We start from the raw sequence: 20,252 nt of genomic DNA, 5'->3' as shown, positions 1-20,252 counted from the left end.
CTTTTGTACGCATGACGAAGAGTAATGAAAAATAACACATTTTTTGTTACTACATAATATTTTTCAGTCATTTATTTGAATAATGTGTAATAAAAGGGAGGAGCTTGGAAACCATTCGTTAAATTGCCTGCGTAACGGATATAGTGAACTCCCGGTTATAGTGAACCAAAATTTCGGTCCCTTGAAGGTTCACTATAGCGGGGTTTGACTGTATTAGAATCCAATTGCTCTAATTTGACTGAGATTATTTCAAATCAAGCAAATATTGAGATGAGTAATATGAGTGGAGAGGAAACGAAAACTGTCACTTCCTCCTTCGCCCTTTCTCACAGCTGGCAGAAGGCGCCGCCAAGCAGTTGTAATGTCTATGATACTTACTCAAATGTTTTGCTTTCAACTGCTTTAATTTATGTGCGAGGAATAAATGAATGTTTTTATCCCTTTTTATGTATTCTCGATAGCGGTTCTGAAATAAGCGCTATTACTGCTGATGCAGTTAAATTATTGTGTTTAAAGGAGAATACATTAAACTCATTAATAACTGGAATTAATGGTGCAACTTTGAATGTAAATAAATCGATCTCTGCTCTTCTAATAAAAATAGAGACTATAAGAAGGAGATAAAAATGCTGATAGTGCCTAAAATTAAAGAATTAACCCCTGCTAAACCGCTTGATGTTTCTAAAATTAATTTTCCTCAAAATTTGACTTATGCAAATCCTAACTTTTTTAAGCCTCAACGTGCTCAAATCTTGCTTGGCGGAGATATTTTTTACGAACTGTTACGAACCGAGCAAATAAAACTGGAAAATAGTTCAGTCATTTTACAGAACTCTGTACTCGGCTGGATTGTAACGGGAAGATTGGGCACTAAAGATAATTGTAAGGAATACAAATGTCACTTATTATCACAAGATCACACTTTAACTGATTTGCAAAAAATTTGGGACCTTGAGTCTCTAGGAATAAGGGATGAACCCAGATGCTTAGAGGGGGATGAAGCACTATCCAAATTTAATGAAACAATTAGTTATAAAAATAAAAGATATGAAATCACTCTTCCTTGGAAAAGAGATTGGAGGGAATTGAACGATAATCTTACTGTCGCAACTAAGCGATTTAAAGGTCTTTTAAATCGTATGACTTCAAATGAAAAATTGTATATTCAATATAGTGAAATATTGCAAGATTACTTAGAAAAGGGAATTATTGAGAAGGTTCCATCCGCTTCAGATACAGTTGATAAACCTGTGTTTTATTTACCCCAGTTTTTCGGAAGGACAGTGTTTACACCAAGTGTCGCATTGTTTTTGATGCTAGTTCTTGTGATGTTGGTGAACTTTCACTTAATGATTGTCTTTGGATGGGAACGAACCTTAATCCGAATGTATTTCATCTTTTAACCTTTTTCCGAATGAATAAATTTGCTATTTTAGCGGACATTGAACGTGCTTTTTTGCAAATAGCATTGAACGAAGATGATAAGGACGCATTAAGGTTTCTTTTCACTCTAGACGATCCCACTAAGTCTGAACATACTCAATTGCAAGTATTCAGATTCAACAGGCTTCCATTTGGAGTCAACGCAAGCCCTTTTTTGCTCTCAGCGACTATCAAGCACCATAATGATAAGTTCAAGAAAATATATCCAAAAACTTCAAATATTCTTGATACTTGCTTTTACGTCGATGACGTTATAGCTGGTGCAGATAACTTGTATGAAGCCTTCAAAATTTCTAGGAAAGCAGACATTATCATGAAGGATGCACCTTCGTAAATGGGTCTCAAACGACGAGTCACTAAAACAAATGTGGGAGGAACAAGGATTCAGTACTCTTCCTTCATCCTCATCAGAAAGCCCAAACGAGTTGCACAAAGTTCTTGGGATGTCTTGGGACACAAAACTGGACATTTTAACTATGGAAGTTAAGGGACTACTGGAATTTCTTGACTTGGAAAAAAATACAAAACGATTTGTGTTGCAAGCAGCAGGTAGAATATTCGATCCCGTAGGACTAGTAACACCTTACACCATCAGATTAAAGATTCTTCTCCAAGAATAATGGTTGCGTAAGATCTCATGGGACGACGAGCTTCCTTCAGATATTCAAGAAACTTGGAAGCAGTGGAGTATCGAAATTCCTGAATTGGCTAACTTACAAATACCCAGAAATGTATTTCAAATTTCTGATCACTCAGACTTTGTGTTAGAATTGCATGCATTTGCAGACGCTAGTCCAAAGGCTTACGGTGCTGTCATATCCTTAAGAATTAAAACAGCAAATCAAGTAACTGTAAACTTAGTGGCTTCCAAGAGCCGCGTTGCACCCCTTAAGAGGATTTCTCTTCCTAGGTTAGAATTGATAGCCGCATTGCTTGCTTCACGACTTGCACGTGAAGTAAAGAAGGTGTTAGATCGGAAAGGAATATCTTCTATTTATTATTGGACAGACTCTCAGATTACATTGTATTGGATAAAAGGTTCCATATATAAGTGGAAACCCTTTGTAGCAAACAGAGTTAAAGAAATTCAATCTCTCACTGATCGAGAATCTTGGAATCATTTTGCTGGATGCGAAAATCCAGCAGATTTAGTAACTAGAGGCATTAGTTGCAAATCTCTCATCGAAAATGTCACCTGGTGGACCGGACCAGACTTCTTAAAGGAATTAGTAATTCCTAAGTGTGATGAGACTCTGAACATTCCAGAAACTGACCTACCTTGTGAAGAACTGAAAAAGTGCTCTGTTCCTGATCCTAAAGACATTCAATCTGTTTCTTTAATTACCACCAATGATAGATCCTTCCTTGAACAAATTCTTAACCTTTCTAACAGTTTTGTTAAACTAATTCGAATTTTATCCTTTATTTTTAGATTTATTCATAATTGTCGTAATCCAATATCTAGAAATAAGGGGTTCTTAACCATTGAAGAGAACAAACATGCAGAAAATTGGCTTCTGCTTTCATTGCAGTCAGGTAAGTTCCAAGAGGAATTTAAAAGGCTCAAACAAGGTGAACCAGTTTCGGAGTAAGTTATCTTGTTTAAATGTATTCTTGGATGAAAATTCTCTAATTCGTGTTGGTGGCAGACTTAGAAACTCTGATTTATCGAATAGTAAATTTCCCATTGTACTGCCTAGCAAGCATAAATTAACTGATGTAATTTTGAATCATTATCATTTGAAGTATTTTCATTTAGGTGCGCACGCACTCTTGTTTCAAGTGTGACAGAAATTCTGGCCGCTTAACGGCAGAAATAATTGTCGTAAAATTATACATTCTTGTGTGATTTGCTTTAAAAATAAGCCTGTAAATGTTCAACAAATAATGGCCGATCTACCAAGGGAACGTGTCACTCCTAATTTTGTCTTTAATGTGACAGGGGTTGACTTTTGTGGCCCCTTTCTAGTAAAATTTAAAAATCAGCGTAAAGGAGTGTTAATTAAGATTTACGTAGCTGTTTTTATTTGCTTATGCACAAAGGCTATACATCTTGATTTTGTTTCAGACTTAACCACTCAAGGATTTATAGCTTGTTTGAAACGTTTCTTTGGTAGACGAGGCAAATGTTCTAAAATCATGTCTGACAATGGAAAGACATTTGTTGGAGCAAATGTTGAGATTAAAAAACTTTTGAAACTTGTCACTTCCCGCAATGAAAACTTGTCTAACTTTCTCTCAAACGAGAATATTGTATGGGAATTTATACCCCCAAAATCACCTAATTTTGGGGGCCTTTGGGAAGCCGGGGTGAAGGCTTTTAAATTTCATTTCAAACGAATAATAGGTAGCCAAAAATTGACACTTGAAGAATTTGTAACTATTCTAGCTGAAATAGAAGTATTGAACTCCCGGCCCCTCATTCCATTGTCAGCAAACTTTGATGATTTTCGAACATTAAGTCCAGGTCACTTCATAATTGGGAGACCAATAAATGGCCTTCAAGAACCTCTACTTAATGATATCAAGGAAACTCATTTGTCCAAATGGCAAAGAGTAACTAAATTTAGTCAACAAATTTGGCAATTGTGGAAGAAAGATTACTTAAGCAATTTGCAGGGTCGAACCAAATGGAAATTTAGTAAGGACGATGTAAAACAGGGTACTCTTGTTTTAATGAAAAATGAGCAACTTCCTGCCACACAGTGGTCAGTTGGAAGAATAGTGGAAATATTTCAAAGTAGGGATGGAAAAATAAGAATTGTAAATGTGCGTATGCCTAATGGTAAAATTTTCAAGAGAAATGCCAGAGACATTTGTATATTACCTCTTGAATGAAAAAAAAAGTTGTTTTTCTTATGCATATGTTTTTAAGAAGAAACTATTTGAGTGAATTAATTTTGTTTATAATTATATGTATATTAATCAGCCCATGTTATCCTACTGTATTTGTTCTCAAATTGTATGTAATCATAGCAAAATTTAGTAGTTCATTATTTTTTATGATTCTAATAGTATTCATATGTTCCATGTATTCTATTTGTTAGTTATATTGTTTATTGAAATTGTGTAATTGAATTTCAATCGGGGGGGGGGGATGTTAAGTGACGCCAGAGGGCGTATGTGCCAGGGAGAAAATTGTAGTAGTAGATGCATGTAACTGCAGCGATGAACCATCGCCACATCTCTGAAATAAAATTGTTTTGTTTGTAACCAGTCACCTAGAATTACTTATAACCCCTTCATACAGTCCAAGCTATCGACGACCTAACATCAACCTTCATCTCTCAAAAGTACCTCAAGACTGAATCGAGTTAACATGTCTTACAGTGAATTGATGCTTAATAAACGTAGTTATAGTTATGCAACAAGACAATTGGTCAGCCTTCTTACCGGCTATCCTCTTAAGCTGTATATATGGAAGATCTACAGTCACCATCTGCAGAGCTCGTCTGCAGAACAACACTTTGCATCCCAGTTGAATTTTTCGATTCTACTCCAATGAACTCGCCCCAAATCCAACTTGTCTATTATTTACAAAAACATTTCTCTACCATCAGAACTTCTTCAGCTTCCTGCCATTTTAAAAAGTGAGCGCGTCCAGCCTTAAAAGTCACGTCTTCATCAGGAATGAACCTTTGCAGGCTCCTTTAGATGGACCTTTTTTAGTGCTTCAGCGAGCTGATAAAATTTTTGATGTTGATTATTAGAGGTCAACAATCTCTACTTCTTTCACCAGTAGTTGACACTTGACTCCATCTCCTCGGAGTTGATTTCAGAGCGGGAAGTAAGAGGAGAAACATCTCCGCGCTTGATATTGAAACAACCCTTAATGCGCAAACATCGTATTCTTTTTCAGTCACTTACTTCGCTTTATCATCTGCTATTATACCTTTCCTTACTCTAATTAAATACATTTGTCTCAAAATGGACAAACTATTCACTCAAAATCAAAATTTATGAAATATTAAATGTTAAAAAAATGCACCTAACGATTGCGAAATAAATATTTTAGTCATACGATCGCCAAATAGCAACCTTGTTGAGAATTGTTCACACCCTTCTCCCAAAAATAGAGAAATAGTTATGTCGGATACCACGTGATGAAGGGGAGTGAAGTGCCAACTCCTGGGGAAAGAACTATAGATGAGTGAAACCTGCCTTCCTTGAATGTGAATTCCTACAACCTTCTGGAATATCTAAGACTGTATAGTGTGAAATACGGTGTACTCATGTAAATTAGGAAGCCAAAAAAATATTTGGAAGAACTGTGCGTTTTCCAAAAAAAGTATAGCAAGTGAAACATGTGGGGGGGAGTGTGCTGTGCTCGATACTCTCACCCATTTTAAACAGCAATGTTCCCCAGTCTTTTTCACCAGTTTTAACCAAGTAATTTTCACCAGTTTCTCAGCAGTATTTTTACTCCCAAAATGGACACAAATTAAATATTTTTATCGCTAAAGAAACAGCAAATTATTTTTCACACTGCAATGAGTACTTTAAATTATGAAAAGTATAGATATGATGAAAAAATTTCGAATAGTAAGGTACATACATTTTTTATATCATTTTAAATAATTCAATTTCGAATGGTGAAAAAGAAAATCGGTCGAATAGTTCCTGAGCGATTGAATTTTGAAAAAGTCGCATTGTTCGAAAAAGTCTTATATTTAAAAATTGATTTCTCAGGAACTATTCAGTCGATTTAGCTCAGAATTTATACTTCTCCATTTCAAGTTGCATTCGTTGAAATGTTGCTCAAATTGCGTACCTTAGAATTGATTTTTTTTTACTATCACTGAATAAAATAAAAATATATATCAAATATTTACTAAAGGTTTTACTTCGGTAGAAATTATTTCTTGAAAAACGAAGTTTAAAATTGCTTGAAAAATCTTTCAATTCGCTTAAAACGTTCTCAAGTTATGATAAAATGTGCAAAAAATAAAATTAACATCGAGGGGTACAAAATCAGGACCACTCTTCAGCCCTAGGACCTTCTTTCTCAGATTGCGGCTACCTCCTATTCAAATCAGACGATATGTTTGTTCAAAGAAAGTGCGTTTTTGTGTCTGATCTCGTAACTTAAAATATCGTTTGAACAAATTAATTAGTATGTTTGAAGTTACCCCCTCGAATCATTCAAATTGAGACCAAGTTTTTCAATGCCTGTTATTGAAAAATTTAAATTTTTGGTCAAAACAAGTAAAGGTGTCAAAATAAATAAAAAATGAGAATTATATTCTTACCTATATTTTGTTGCACTGCGTTATACAGCTGGATTAACTCTTTCCTATAACAAAAATAGGTGCTATAGTAGAACAACAATACCTCAAAAAAGCAGTCTGAACTGTACAATAAAAAAATGCATTTATAATTGAAAAGTTGCATTTTTATCTGCTTTTAAGATCTTAAACAAAAAAATATTATGTTTCTTAATTTATTAACTCATTCATTTGTAGTGATCGCCACTCTCACTAGTTTTAACCTGTAATTTTCACTGAACCCAATCCAGAAGGCAAGGGAACTCCTGGATCAAATATTGGGAGAAATTTGCCTTCGTGGAGGACTATTTAATAGAACTAACCCGCATTTGTGTTACATGGAGAGGATGATCACGAGAACCTCCCACGGTTAGCATGACTGCAAGGGGACTCTAGCCCATGATCCATCTACCCCTGAGGACACGTCAGCACTGTGGTCGGTGCAAGCCGGATGCGGAATTCGTATCTATCAGTCATCGCCGTTTCGAACCCCGGTTCACCTCATTGGAAGGCGAACGCTCTATCCCCAGAGCCATCACGGCTCGAGTAAAGGTTTTGAGGAAAAGGCAACCCTGTGATAAACATCCTTCGTCAGGTGAAGAACTGGCACTTATAGTTTGACTATAAAAAGAACTCCCCTCGCCACGAAGCCTACGGCCGTCTGCTACAATGGAAACAAGAAATAGTGCACCTCGAAGTGCATCTCTTCAGACGAATGGCTAGGGGAGTTCTTTGCATAGAAAAACTATACTCTTTACTAGTTAGCTTGGTCGCATAACGACAGCATAATGTTTAAGTTTGATAATAATGCTTATTCGTTTGTTTATGTTATACAAATATTTTGAATAAATGGTTTGAAAAGAATTTAACCTGTTATATCCTCATAACCTTAACTCTATGAATGAAACATTTATTATCATTGAGATTTGATATCAATGGTTTATTACCACAGCCTTAAGGTAACCGAGAGTTGATTAACAAATACTTTAGATGGCCAAACCATTTTATACAATAGTATTGAATTTTGAGTGAAAAATTATAACACATAATAGAAATATAACTAAATAAAAATATAATTATAAAAATTATAAGATTTATTTTTATTCTAGTCAAATATTTTTTAGCTCTAACTGCTTAAGACTGAGTTAACAAAAACTTTTGGTACTTGAATTTAATCTAGTTATTCGTTTCGCCAAGCTTTGTAAGCAAAACTTGAATTTTTTGATCAAAAATTAGCTAACTTGATTTCAGCAATTATCGATTTTTGTGGGTTGGTTAACAGTTTCTTCACTGGGCTCAGGTTCGTAAGAAAAATCAACTTTTCGGGTTACTAACTTTTACCAATTAGCCATAATTTGCCTTTGACACAACTTTCTGTATAACAACAAGGCCCTATATGTCACCTTAATATTGGCCCATAATATTCAAATTGGATCACGTACTATATTACCAGACACTAGTGTACCCTACGAGGGAAAGTAATTATAGGCCTAATAGGTCCCCCCCCCAATTTATTAAGATAATTAATTCAATGATGCACTCTAATTTAAAGGCGAAATTTAAACTTAAAAGTTTTTTTGGTTAGATATTTGCTAATTTCGTTTTTTCCATACTTTATTTTGGTGGATAAGGAGACTACAAGAATTTCCGTTATGTGGAAGAAGCTAACAATTTCCTTCATTGGGGCAAAGTTCGAAGACGAAGTTCAATTTGTTGTTCCTAAATCAAAATTAGCCAAATTTTGATTCAGAATATAAATTTGCTAATAGGCTGAAGAAAACTTTCTTTGAACTAATATTTTTAAGTTAAATTCTTAAATTGTGATATTTTAGTCAATAAACATATCTTGTTTTTTTAATTTGAGCGAAAGATTTGAAGGAAAATTAAATTTTCTAGTTTTCTGATCTATGATAACTAACACATGTTTATATACAGGAGTGTGGATTAACACCACTTCCCTACAACAGTTTTAAAAATTGATGCAAAACGTAAACTGTCGTTTTTTTTCTAAATTTAGCCATAAGTTTTTTTGGCCATACCCAAGTCAAACTTCTTGATGGTCCCATCACAACATCTTGATGATTTATATTGGCTTCAGTGCGATTCATGATGATCCAACATCATTTGATGGTCACCATGGTTTTTAATATGCCAACAAACTTCCATCATTCCATGATGGAAAGTTCTACTTTAATACTATGATGGTTAACTTAAATACTATGGTGAGTACTTTAATACTGTGATGGTATGATGGTCAAGAGAAGTATGATTCTCGTGGACCAGCCATCCATGATAATCCGTGATGGTTCATGATGGTTCTAACTATACATTTCAATTATGATTTAAAGGGAATTCTTGCTGTTTTCAGGAATATACCATCAAAACAATTTGTTTGTTTTTTCTTGCTGGCCCGAATAAATCAGTCCGAATTCCTACATTAGGATGATGGCTGTTCATGATCGTTCCAACATTTGATTTCTTAGGAACTATGATAGAAACTATGATGAACAAACCATCAAAACAAGTTGCTATTCTTACGTTGGACCATCATAAATCGATTAGAATTTCTACATTGGGGTGATTTTTACTTATGTTGGTTACCAACAAAAAATAGAATGGAATTATTGATGGTTATAGGATGGTTATTGATGATGGAATTATTGATGGTTACCATCATGATTATGTTGGTCCATCAAGGGAAAACCATCAAAAATTTTGACTTGGGTAATCTTTTTGGCTGAAAAGTTTCGTTTGGTTAGAGTACGCCATGGGTCACCAAACTTTTTCGATCATCGACCCCTATATAATTTTTCGAAATCTCCATCGACCCCCATAAAATTAATTTTCAGTTAATGACAATAAAACTCTATTAGATACTGTGTTTGTACATTTATTTTATGATTATAAACAGCTATTAAAGTAATAGTATGTTGTGTAACAATAGTTTTATGAAAAAATAGGTAAAGTAACTACAGATTTATTGCTTCTTAATCAATGAGATGGGTGTGCCTGGTGCTTTTTTACAAGGTTCGCTATATTGGGTTCAAAATTGGTCAATTTTCATCTTAAATTCCCTCAAAACTTCACATTTAATTTATTTCCGTACTTAGTTAAGATTAAATTTACGTGACTGAAACCGGATTCAACCATATAGGAATTTGGAAATGGTGGCTTGAGCTATGTCGTTAAATTTTACATATTTTTGCATTATATTTATATTTGTCCAAAGCTTGCTTATTATTAAATTTTTAAAAAGCGTATTTGCTTTAAGATACGATAATAATCCAGCAAGCTCATCTTGCAGGTGGATATCCACGTTTTCAATTTGATCAGAAAATGGCACAATAATCCAGTCATGGATGTCAATGTTTTCCAAATCAACAAAGCGCAGTTTAAAATCGTCACTCAATTTTTGAAGATGACCTGTATATATATATATAAGAGTTTTAATAATGACACTGCAAATATTCAACACAGTTTGCAAAGATAACAGAAACTGCGTATGATATTTGCGTTTGTAACGTCAATGCTCGTCACACGTGACATTTGGACAAGCGCACATTGACTTATAAACCAGAAGCGCAGAGTTCGTGCCACTGGTACGTAAATACTTGTTTCACCCGAATAAATATACGTTTATTAATTTATGGTCTATAAAGAAACTGATATTAAGTCAATTATAAAATATTCACAAATTTTACATACTCAATTAGGTATGTGTGATTCACATATTATGAACTGTTTTTTCTTCGACTCCTCAACGACCCCCTGGCTTAGATCGATCCCCGCTTTTGTTACATAGACCCCTGGGGGTCTATATAGATCACTTTGGCGACCTCTGGAGTAAGCTAATATTTTCTCGTAGTGAACTAACACTAGGAGGTAAGATTTAGTTTTCCGGTAGCACAACTAAGCCCTAATTTTTTTAAGACGAATCTTGTTTCGGATCATGGGCTAACGGAAACTTTTAGAGGATTACCCATTTTCAATAGAGAGCTTAAACTAGGAGGAAAAATCCTCTTGTACCCCTAGCCATCAGGCTAACCGTGGTGGTTTTCCTCTTTATGTAACACAAATGCGGGTTAGTTCCATTTAAAAGCCCTCCACGAAGGCAAAATTTCTCCCAATATTTGACCCAGGAGTTCTCTTGTCTTCTGGATTGGGTTCAAAATTACAAGGCTAAGGAGTTGAACATTGGTAGTGGTAATGGATAGCCCAAAAAATTGGGTCGGCTGTTCAACACCGGCTATAAAATAAAAGTAAACAAATTAGTTTACCTAGCAAAGAGCTGTTGTCGCTTAAAAAAAAAAAAAAAAATAGCATGTTTTCTATTTTCAAAAAAAGAAAAAAAAACTTTTTAGCGGGTTGGGTAATGAAAAGCTTTTGTGCGCAAGCATAGGCTTCCTATATCCTCATATAAAGCTAACTCGGAATTGTAAAATTTGAAATATATTTTGCTCTAAAAATCTTCCATTTTTAATGAGTAAAAAAAATTTTTAATAAGAAGTTTATGAGGAAATTTTTTTTTCTTCTAGTTACTGAATTTAGTTGAACTCTGATAATTAAAATATAGTTAAGTATTTAAATCATTTACAATCATCGAAAAAAAAATGCGTTTCATAGAAGCTTTTTTTCCAACACAAATTTTTTTTAAAAATTGTACCAATAATTTTTCGTATACAAATAATAACGTTAAAAAACTTTGTAGACTAACTGCCACAACAATTTTTCAATTCCTATTCTCAAGTATACAAAACATGTTAACTCGATTCTATCTTGATCTATTCGTTTTGATAGGTAACACTGAAACTTCCGTTAATATACTCCTCGCATTAGACGCCTTCGGACATGAACTGAACACGCCTATCTTGATAGTCGCATTCACTTTGATTTGAACACGCCCACTTAGAACAACACGTCTACCTCTAACTGAAACACACAATTTGAACATGTCTAGTTTGATGGATGGAACATAGTGAACAGTTGACTTTCTATTTGTGATTGCAACATTATCCTTCTCGCGCTTTTGCTGCTCGGTGTCGATTACACTCAACGGGGAGCTGTAAACACTGCTAATAGCAACAGATGAGTGATTACGCACACAACCGTGATCTTAACACAGCTCTTTAAATCACAGCTCAAAATCTGGTGATCTTAATACAGCACTCCCGGCCTCTCGCAAAAACAGCAATAAATCTTACACAGATATCTATTCATAGAATTCTATCCCAAATAAACTTCTGGAGGGGGAGTAATGTAGCGTTGCTACCACTACATTTATTCAATACTGATCCACTAGTATATAGCAGTGTTCCTCAACCTTTTTATCACCACGGTCCTGTCAACGTTTGATAATTTTACTACGGTCCACGGAGGAAGGGGGCAGCTAGTCCAGATATGTCAAATTAGAATGTTTAATTAGTTTTAGTTCATAAAACAGTTAGCTCTCAGCATTGCAATCTTCGGAAACTTTCTTTTTCCTCCCAAAAAGATAAATGATAAAAACATAATTGCTTCATTATCAGTATTTATATAAAATAAATGAAGCAGTCTTACGCACCGTAATGTATTAATGAATATAGGTATTTATGATTAGAACTGTAGCATTACATTCTGAAAATAAAAGTTTGTTATTTTCATAAGATCAGCTAAAAGAATCTTAACTTTTTATTTTAATTCATTTATCTTTAATCTTGTCAAACGTATTAACTCATTCCTAGCCTAGCGTCTTCTTAAAAGACGGTAAAAAAGTGAAAAAATTTCATTATTCCAATTTATTTTTCTAATCATGAAAGTTGTAACATTTGTTTTAACGTTAATGTGAACGATACAAATAAATTTACTACCACTTCTTTAAATTCGGTATTTTTCCTACGTTAGTTTCTTTTTGTGGGCAAACTTAAAAAAGGAAAGGCAAAGTTAAAAGGAAAATGGGGTAAAGTTTGAAGGAAAACATTCAGCCATGCTTAGTTTTTATACAGCTTTTATATTGCACAAAAAAAAATTGCAATTGTGATTTCAGAAGTAAAAATAATAAATTTAGAAGTTGTGACAATGTTATTTATTAGAATCTCTTCGTTTGAGAGCCTGCCCAACATAGAGCCTTTTCGCGTTTACGAACGCTTAATTTTTTTTTTAGTGTGCCTTTTCTTAACTCAGTTAAGCACTTTTAATATTTAAGAAATAAACTGAATGCTTTTAAAGACCAACCTGTTTTCGAAATAATCCATTTGATATATTTTAAGAGCTTGAAAAAGAGTGTGTTTTCAAAGCTTTTATTTATAATTAAATAATAATTTTATTTCATATTTTTATTTTTCCCTTCATGTTTTATCGCTAAGCTGGAAAAAATTTATAAATAAATAAATATGAGTCTCGTTTGCTTTGTCAAAATGAAGGTAAAACCTTTCATGTTTCTCGCCGAGGAGACGGTATATATACCTTTGTATATAGTAAAACAAAAAAGTACATACCTTTATCATCTGGTAAATATACCTTTATTATACGGTATATACCTTTATATATGAATAAATACTATTAATATTGTACTTATACTAAGAGGATGTTTTCTTCAGTAAGCATAAAATTTAGCTTTTTTAAAAAGAAAGAAAGAAAGGCAGTGACATAATTTCGATTTAATTAGAACTATATGTTTTATTCTAGGGAATAGGAGTTTCTTACTAATTATTAGGAATAATTTTCTGATAGAATAAGAGAGATTTTTTTATCACTTTGAGTTCGTTAAAAAAAAAGTTGAAGTAGTATTTACAAGGATATTATTTTATCAAAATAATTATAAATTAAATGTGTCTTAAGCGGAAATCATACAAGGGGAAAATAAGAGTAACCATAAGCGGAACCTCAACTCTAAAGGCAATTTCGCAGAGTTGTCGATAAGGTTGCTGAATTGCCAAAACGTTTTTGGTAAAGGGTTGCCATTTTTTGTTTATCTTAACTTTTAAATAACATTTTACTTTTTTCATGTGATCCTATTATCTTATTCTTTTTCAATTTTTTTTAAAGGAGGAAAATGAAATCACAGACGCTGTAGAATATGGATTGATATTCGTTTGAATTTGTGCATTTTAAAAGTTTTTATTCAGTTACAAATAAATATTCTGAACACTTCACTCCCATATTAGTCAGGGGTCTGTCCAGACATTTTGTGAAAGGTTCGTTTTTCGTGAAATTGTGAAAAAATTACTCACATTCTTTCAACCAGGGTCCGTTTTTATGAATTTGTGCAAATAGGGTCCGTTATTGCAAAAGAAAAACTTTTTCAAGGAGTTTTTAAATTGTAAAGGCATACAAGATTATGCTCAACACTGTAAAATTATAATTAAAAAAATTAAATTTTAAAAAATAAACAATAGCTGCTCCTAAATTAGAGATGCAACATACAAATATTTGGTATTTAGCCTATACTGCTGAACGCAGAATATTAATTACGGACGAATAATGGAAGGCAAAACTTGATTCGTTTACATCCATCTTTCTTGTTTTCTGCCCTGGAAAGGGTTTATTCGATTAACAAAATAATAATGAAGATAAACAAATTTGTGAAGGGTCCAATTAAAAGAAAAATCGCTTTGTGAAGGGTCCGTTTTTAAGTTAAAATATTTTGTGAAGGGTCCGTTTTTAAGTTAAAATATTTTGTGAAGGGTCCGTTTTTATGAAAAGATATTTTGTGAAGGGTCCGTTAACGGACCCAAATTTCTTCTAAACAGACCCCTGTTAGTGGAGCAGCATAGTAAAAAAGGGATTATGATTTCTTGCTCATTAAATGAAAATGACATTAAGATGTAAATAAATTCCATGTTGCATCTCTAAAGGGATAAGGGGGTAAAAGGAGGATAGAATTAAATACTATCTAGTATTTTTTTTACCTTGAATCGAGTGATTAATATTATAGAAGTTATTTATGTTTTATGTATAAAAGTGAAGTTTATTTATCCATATTTACGTATCTATTATTGCTAGCTAGACAAGTGAGGTATCGTATACTCGCATACGTTAAATCGAATAAAACCTAGCTGTCTGATTTAATACTTTAGCAATTCAAAAATGTATAAAAGTTTCCTGGGTAGAAAGAACAATTTTTGTACTTTGACTTGTACCACTTTATGCAACTGACATTGTTATCTAGACAAGTGAGGCTTTTCTTCCAATTTAATTTTTAGGCTTAATCCAATAAAATAGTCCTTTGAAATAATTGTTTAGAAGAAATGAGGATTTACTGTATGAAATACGCAATTTGTGACTCACCTTTTAGTCATAAAATGTTTATAACATCAGAACCATTAGATCTATCAAATCAATTCTAATTTTTTCTTAAATTTACCCTAAAAATATATATAATAAATAATGTCTGACTTGTCTATACAATAATGTCTCAGAGTTGTATTGTCATTAACTGCAAATATTATCATGAATATCACTTTCATGAAATACCAATTTTTTTAAAATTGTTTTTTTAAAAATACAAGAGGATTTTCAATATCATGCTTACAATTTATTACCGCAAAATTTAAAATATTAATTATTTATAGAAGATAATTTAATTAAAATGTAAACGATTTATTTTGGGACAAATTGTTGTACGTTAATTTACACACTAAATAAATTTAAATTTATTAGTAACTAGAAAAAAAATAATTAATAGCACACTTTTTATGTAACTTGTTATTTTTGTTATAGGCTCTTTAAACGTGTTTTGCATTTTAAATAATACAAGAATCAATTTAAAAAATGAAGCATTAAATATCAATACTTAGAACTTTATTTGCATTTTTCATATTTTTTTTCAATTTCAATCATAAAAACAATATCACACCTCTTTCCTTCTACACTAGACGAACCTTATATGGTTCCACAAAATATCTGAAATAAAAGAAAGAAATTACTACATGATAAAATTTTACCCACATATTATTAGAATGAGGGAGATTATAAATACCATTAATTTGAAATCAGTTAAGCCTTCAGGTATCCGTTAAAAACTTTTTTTAAGTTTGATAGATATTTTGATTATAGATATTTATTTAGATAGATATTTTGATTTGAACGAAGGGAGGTATATTTGGTTTTGGAGTTTTTATGTCTGGACTGAAATTTCTTTTAAAAAATAAATGGTATTTGTAAATGAAGACTATTGAAAATGAAAGTATATTTAAAAATTAGTAAGGTAAACTAACGTACTAACTGCCATTGTGGAAAAGTAAAGTATTAATAGATAAATGTAAAGTATAAATAAAAAGTAAAGTATCAATAGTTAACTTTGAATAATAAGAAAAAAACATTATTCAAATTTGTTTTATTAATATCAAGTAACAATTATTTATTCGCTTTAAACTAATAATATTAAAACTTATTATTATAATTTGTTCCAATCAAAATTTTCATTACTTTTGATAGAAGTAATTCCTAAATTAATATAGATGAATTTTTCTGGCATTTCACATTAAAATATTCGCCAAGCAACTCGCCAAACTTTGTTGCATTATTATTTTAACATATAAAGCATAAGAGATTGCATTTCTTAATATTAAATTTTAATCTTTATTTCTGTTGATTAAAGAAACATGTGTTCTATTGTTTGAAATTTTTTATTTAATTTGTGTATTAATTTTATTTTTCCCTAAGAATTACTTACTTTTTCTATTGCTCTTTTAAAAGCAAGTTAGAAAATTAAGTTAGAAGTAGAAAGCAAGTCAGAAAACATGTTTAGTAAACATTTACCTTGTCCCCCACAAAGTTACCCTATTTTACGGTAATTATTGAAAAAATATTTAAAAAAGGTAGAAATATATTATATAACAATAATTTTTAAAATAAAAAATTTAACTTTTCAAACTGCTCTATATTCCACAATCCCTTTCCTTTTTATTTTCTTATCTGTTTCTACATTCATCCCCTCTCTATTTTGGTGTATTTTGATTATCATAATATTTTGTTTAATATTGTTAAAAGTTAACATACATTTATCTATAGATACTTTACTTTTCTACAATGGTAGCAAGTATATAAGTTTACCTTACTAATTTTTCAATATTCAAGTTTCAATTTCAATAGAACGAAAAATGTTTTATAAATACAAAATTTTGCTTCATTATTATAACTTATAAAATATAATAAAGATTGTATTTCTTTATTTTAAAATTTATTTTTAATTTTTATATCTGTTGAATGTAAAAGCATGTGTTTGATTATTTGAAAAAGCTTAATTTTTTTCAATTTGTGAAATAATTATTTTATTTTTTCTACGAATTACTTTAATTTTAGAAAAGCTTATTTTAAAACAAGTTAGAAAACTCAGAAAACATGTGTGGCCAAATATTTACCTTATCTCTCACAAAATTACCCCATTTTTCAGTAATTATTAAAAATACAAATTCTCAATACCCTTATCTATTTCTACATTCATCTCCTCTTTTAATTTGAGTATGATGATTTGCATAATATTTTGTTCATTATTATTCAAAGTTAGCCAATGATACTTTAATTTTTATTTATACTTAACATTTATCTATTGATCCTTTTCTTTTCTACAATATAAGTAAGTATGTAAGTTAAAATTACTAATTTTTCAATATAGTTTCATTTTCAATAGTCTTCATTTATAAATAACATTTATTTTTTAAAATAAAATAAATTTCTGTCCTATCATAAAAACTATAAAACCAATTATACCTCCCATCTTTCATTAGTGTATAGAATAATCTTAGAACTATAATCAAAATATCGATCAAACTTAACATAAGTTTCTGATGGATACCGGAAGGCTTAACTGATTTCAAATTAGTGCTATTTAATCTCCCTTATTCTAATAATGTGTTGGTAAAATTTTATCACGATAGTAAATTATTTTATTTCAGGTATTTTGAGGAACCCTGTAAGGTTTGTCTGGCGTAAAAGGAGAGAGATGTAATATTGTTTTTATGATTGAAATTAAAAAACAATAATTCAAAATTGAAAATAAATACACTTGATAGTAAATGTTTTATTTTTACACTGATTCCTGTGTTATTTAAAATGTTAAATACGCTTAAAGCCTATAAGAAAAATAATAGGGTACATAAAAAAATTTTCTCTTAATACAACATATTTTTTTCTAAGGCGACTGCCTACCTTGAAATGAGTGATTTCGTCCAAAAAATCGATTTTCTGTTTAATACATTTTTAAAAAGTATGAACTTTCAAGATTCCAAAAATGTTTTACTTTTAATTTTCTGATAATTATTTGTAAAGTTATAGCAGATTTAAAAACCGGAAGTCATATTCTGAAAATCCGGAAGTGAATAAAAAGTGACAGAATTTAATGCAAACAAAGCTGTTTTGCGTTGATTTTTTGCTTTCCTTTCAGTAAAAAGCCATAAAATAATATTAATAATAATTATAAATGTATTGAAATGCATCTGGCAATTATTTATTAGTGATTTTTCTTAAAGAAATATGATTTGAATGGCAACTGCTATGATGTTTACATATTTTGTTTTCTGATTGATTATATTTTGTTAGTTTATTTTGTTTGTCTAGTTATATTTTGAAATTTTTTCGATATAATTTGATATTTTTTTAGTTATTTTTAGTTTTCTTCAAAAATTTTTTCTTTCTTTTTTCAAAAATCTTCGTAAAATGTTATTTTAAATATTGTGTTTTTAAGCATAATATTGCATATATTTTAAAATTTTTTATATAAATTTTATACTTTTAGTTCAAAGCACAAAATAGAGTAATATTAGTTTGTAGTATAGAAGAAATATGTTTTATTGGTTATAATTTTGTCTAATGGTGTATTACACAAACATATAATGCACTAATTTCATACTTAAATTTTTAAAATATTTAATTATGTATTGAAATGAAATTCCACTTTTATTGTTTTTTATATCTAACTCAAGCTATATAGTGTTATTATCACCTGTATTTCTAAAGTAATTAAATCTAAGATGACAAAAAATAAACAAATGTTTACTAATAGTAAATCGAGCATTTGTACGGAGATTTTCAACTTATTAAAAAAAGGATCAGGAAAAAAAGAATATTCAGTGAAAAGTCCAATTTAAACAAGTGTAGAGTATATGAAGGCTTGGTATATCTTTTTAGATAGTTTAATGTTTGTATATTAAATGTAATTTACTTTTACTGTACAAATAAATCTTAAAATGTGTTTTCTGGAAAACTGAATTTTTCTGTTTTTCGATTCACGCTGGACCTTATTTCTCAAAAACTATTAGGACTTTTATGATGTAATTTTGTAACACTGTTATAAATAATATTATCTGTGTTCTGAACTAGAACTGAAATTCTATTTCAATATTTAAGTATTTTATAGCTATGTAAATCCAAAAAAATATATCGTTATTTTGCTGTTTTTCTACGTAATTGGGCATTTTTCACCAAATTTTTAAAATTTCGATTAACTTTTAGTTCAGAACACAGGAAAGGGTTAAAATAATATATACTTCAAAGGAAATTGTATTTTATTACACACAACTTAGTTGAGGGTGTCCAGCGTAACTCTTAAAATTCACTAATTTTTTACCTAATTTCAACAAAATTTTACAAACTACAAAATATATTGTTATAATTTTTCTTATTTGTGTCATTTTTAATCCCCTTTTATATAACTAAGCATAAAATTTTTGAAAAATTTATTTTTTTTAAAAAAAGTTCACCGAACGTGGGCAGTCGCCTTAATAAATTTGAATTTATATAGTATATGCTACAATAAATTTGTCCTAAAATATATCCCGTAATTTTTTATTAAATCATCTTATACCAATAATTAAAGTCTTAAATTTTACAATAATAAGTTGTAAGTATGACATTGAATTCATGAAAACCAATCCTCTTTTGTTTAAAAGAATATTTCTCTTTTAAAAATTGGTCTTTTGTAAATATGATATTCTTGATAATAAAGTTAATGCAATGTAAATGAATTTTATTACAATTATGTAACAATGAAAATTTGAGTCATTTTTGCATAGTCAAGTCCAGAATTATATATGTATTTTTTAGGCAAATTAAAAAACAAAATTAGAATTATTTGATGGATCTAATAGTTTTAATACTATAAATATTTCATGAGTAAAACGTTACTCAAAAATTTTATATTTCACGCATTAAACCCTCATTTTTTTTAGAAAATTAAATCAAAGGACTATTTTGCTGGATTAAGAGTAAAGAATTAAATTTGAAGTAATACCTCAATTGTCTGGATAGCAGTGTTCGTTGCATAAAGCGGTGTAAGTCAATGTAGAAAAATTGTACTTTCTACAAATAAAACCTTAATGAATTTTCGAACTTTTAAACTATTAAATCAATTAGCTTGGTTTCATTCTTATTCGAGTTAGCGTAGTGATATGCATAGGCAACGATATCTTATTTGACTAATTAGCTATGTTAGATACGTAAATAGGTACAGTACAGAACCCGTTATCCGGAAATCAGAAAACCGGAAAACCAAAAAACCGAAACGAGATTCGATAAATTTTCTCGCCATTTTTAAAAAAAAATTTTTTTTTCCTCATAAGATTTTACGAT

At 30.7% G+C, this 20,252-nt stretch overlaps 2 protein-coding genes across 2 annotated transcripts in view; one reads left to right on the top strand and one right to left on the bottom strand.

Annotated features, from left to right (window-relative positions):
• The window catches only part of LOC122268424 (disco-interacting protein 2 homolog C-like), a 120,646-nt gene that overhangs the window by 75,082 nt on the left and 25,312 nt on the right, over positions 1-20,252 (bottom strand). Inside the window, exon 4 of the mRNA XM_087154802.1 lies at positions 6,693-6,736. The gene's annotated coding sequence lies outside the window, so the exon portion shown is untranslated. The remainder of the gene's footprint in view (positions 1-6,692; positions 6,737-20,252) is intronic.
• Positions 1,809-4,281, top strand: LOC147801885 (uncharacterized). Its single transcript, XM_087154528.1, has 3 exons — positions 1,809-2,018; positions 2,076-2,979; positions 3,512-4,281. The coding sequence occupies exons 1-3, from the start codon at positions 1,809-1,811 to the stop codon at positions 4,279-4,281; spliced, it is 1,884 nt and encodes a 627-aa protein (XP_087010654.1).

The sequence above is a fragment of the Parasteatoda tepidariorum genome, chromosome 11 (assembly GCF_982258835.1).
Source record: "Parasteatoda tepidariorum strain Cologne lab strain chromosome 11, Ptep-v5.0, whole genome shotgun sequence".
Classification (NCBI taxonomy): Eukaryota; Metazoa; Arthropoda; class Arachnida; order Araneae; family Theridiidae; genus Parasteatoda; species Parasteatoda tepidariorum.
This window is presented reverse-complemented; position numbering and strand designations above follow the sequence as displayed.

What these genes read in the sequence shown, in the direction of transcription:
- LOC147801885 (XM_087154528.1), top strand. Translation starts at nt 1,809, where the DNA reads ATGTGGGAGGAACAAGGATTCAGTACTCTTCCTTCATCCTCATCAGAA. An exon ending in TATTCGATCCCGTAGGACTA is followed by an intron (nt 2,019 to 2,075) that starts GTAACACCTTAC and finishes TGGTTGCGTAAG; the next exon opens with ATCTCATGGGACGACGAGCT. An exon ending in TCTGCTTTCATTGCAGTCAG is followed by an intron (nt 2,980 to 3,511) that starts GTAAGTTCCAAG and finishes ATTTTGTTTCAG; the next exon opens with ACTTAACCACTCAAGGATTT.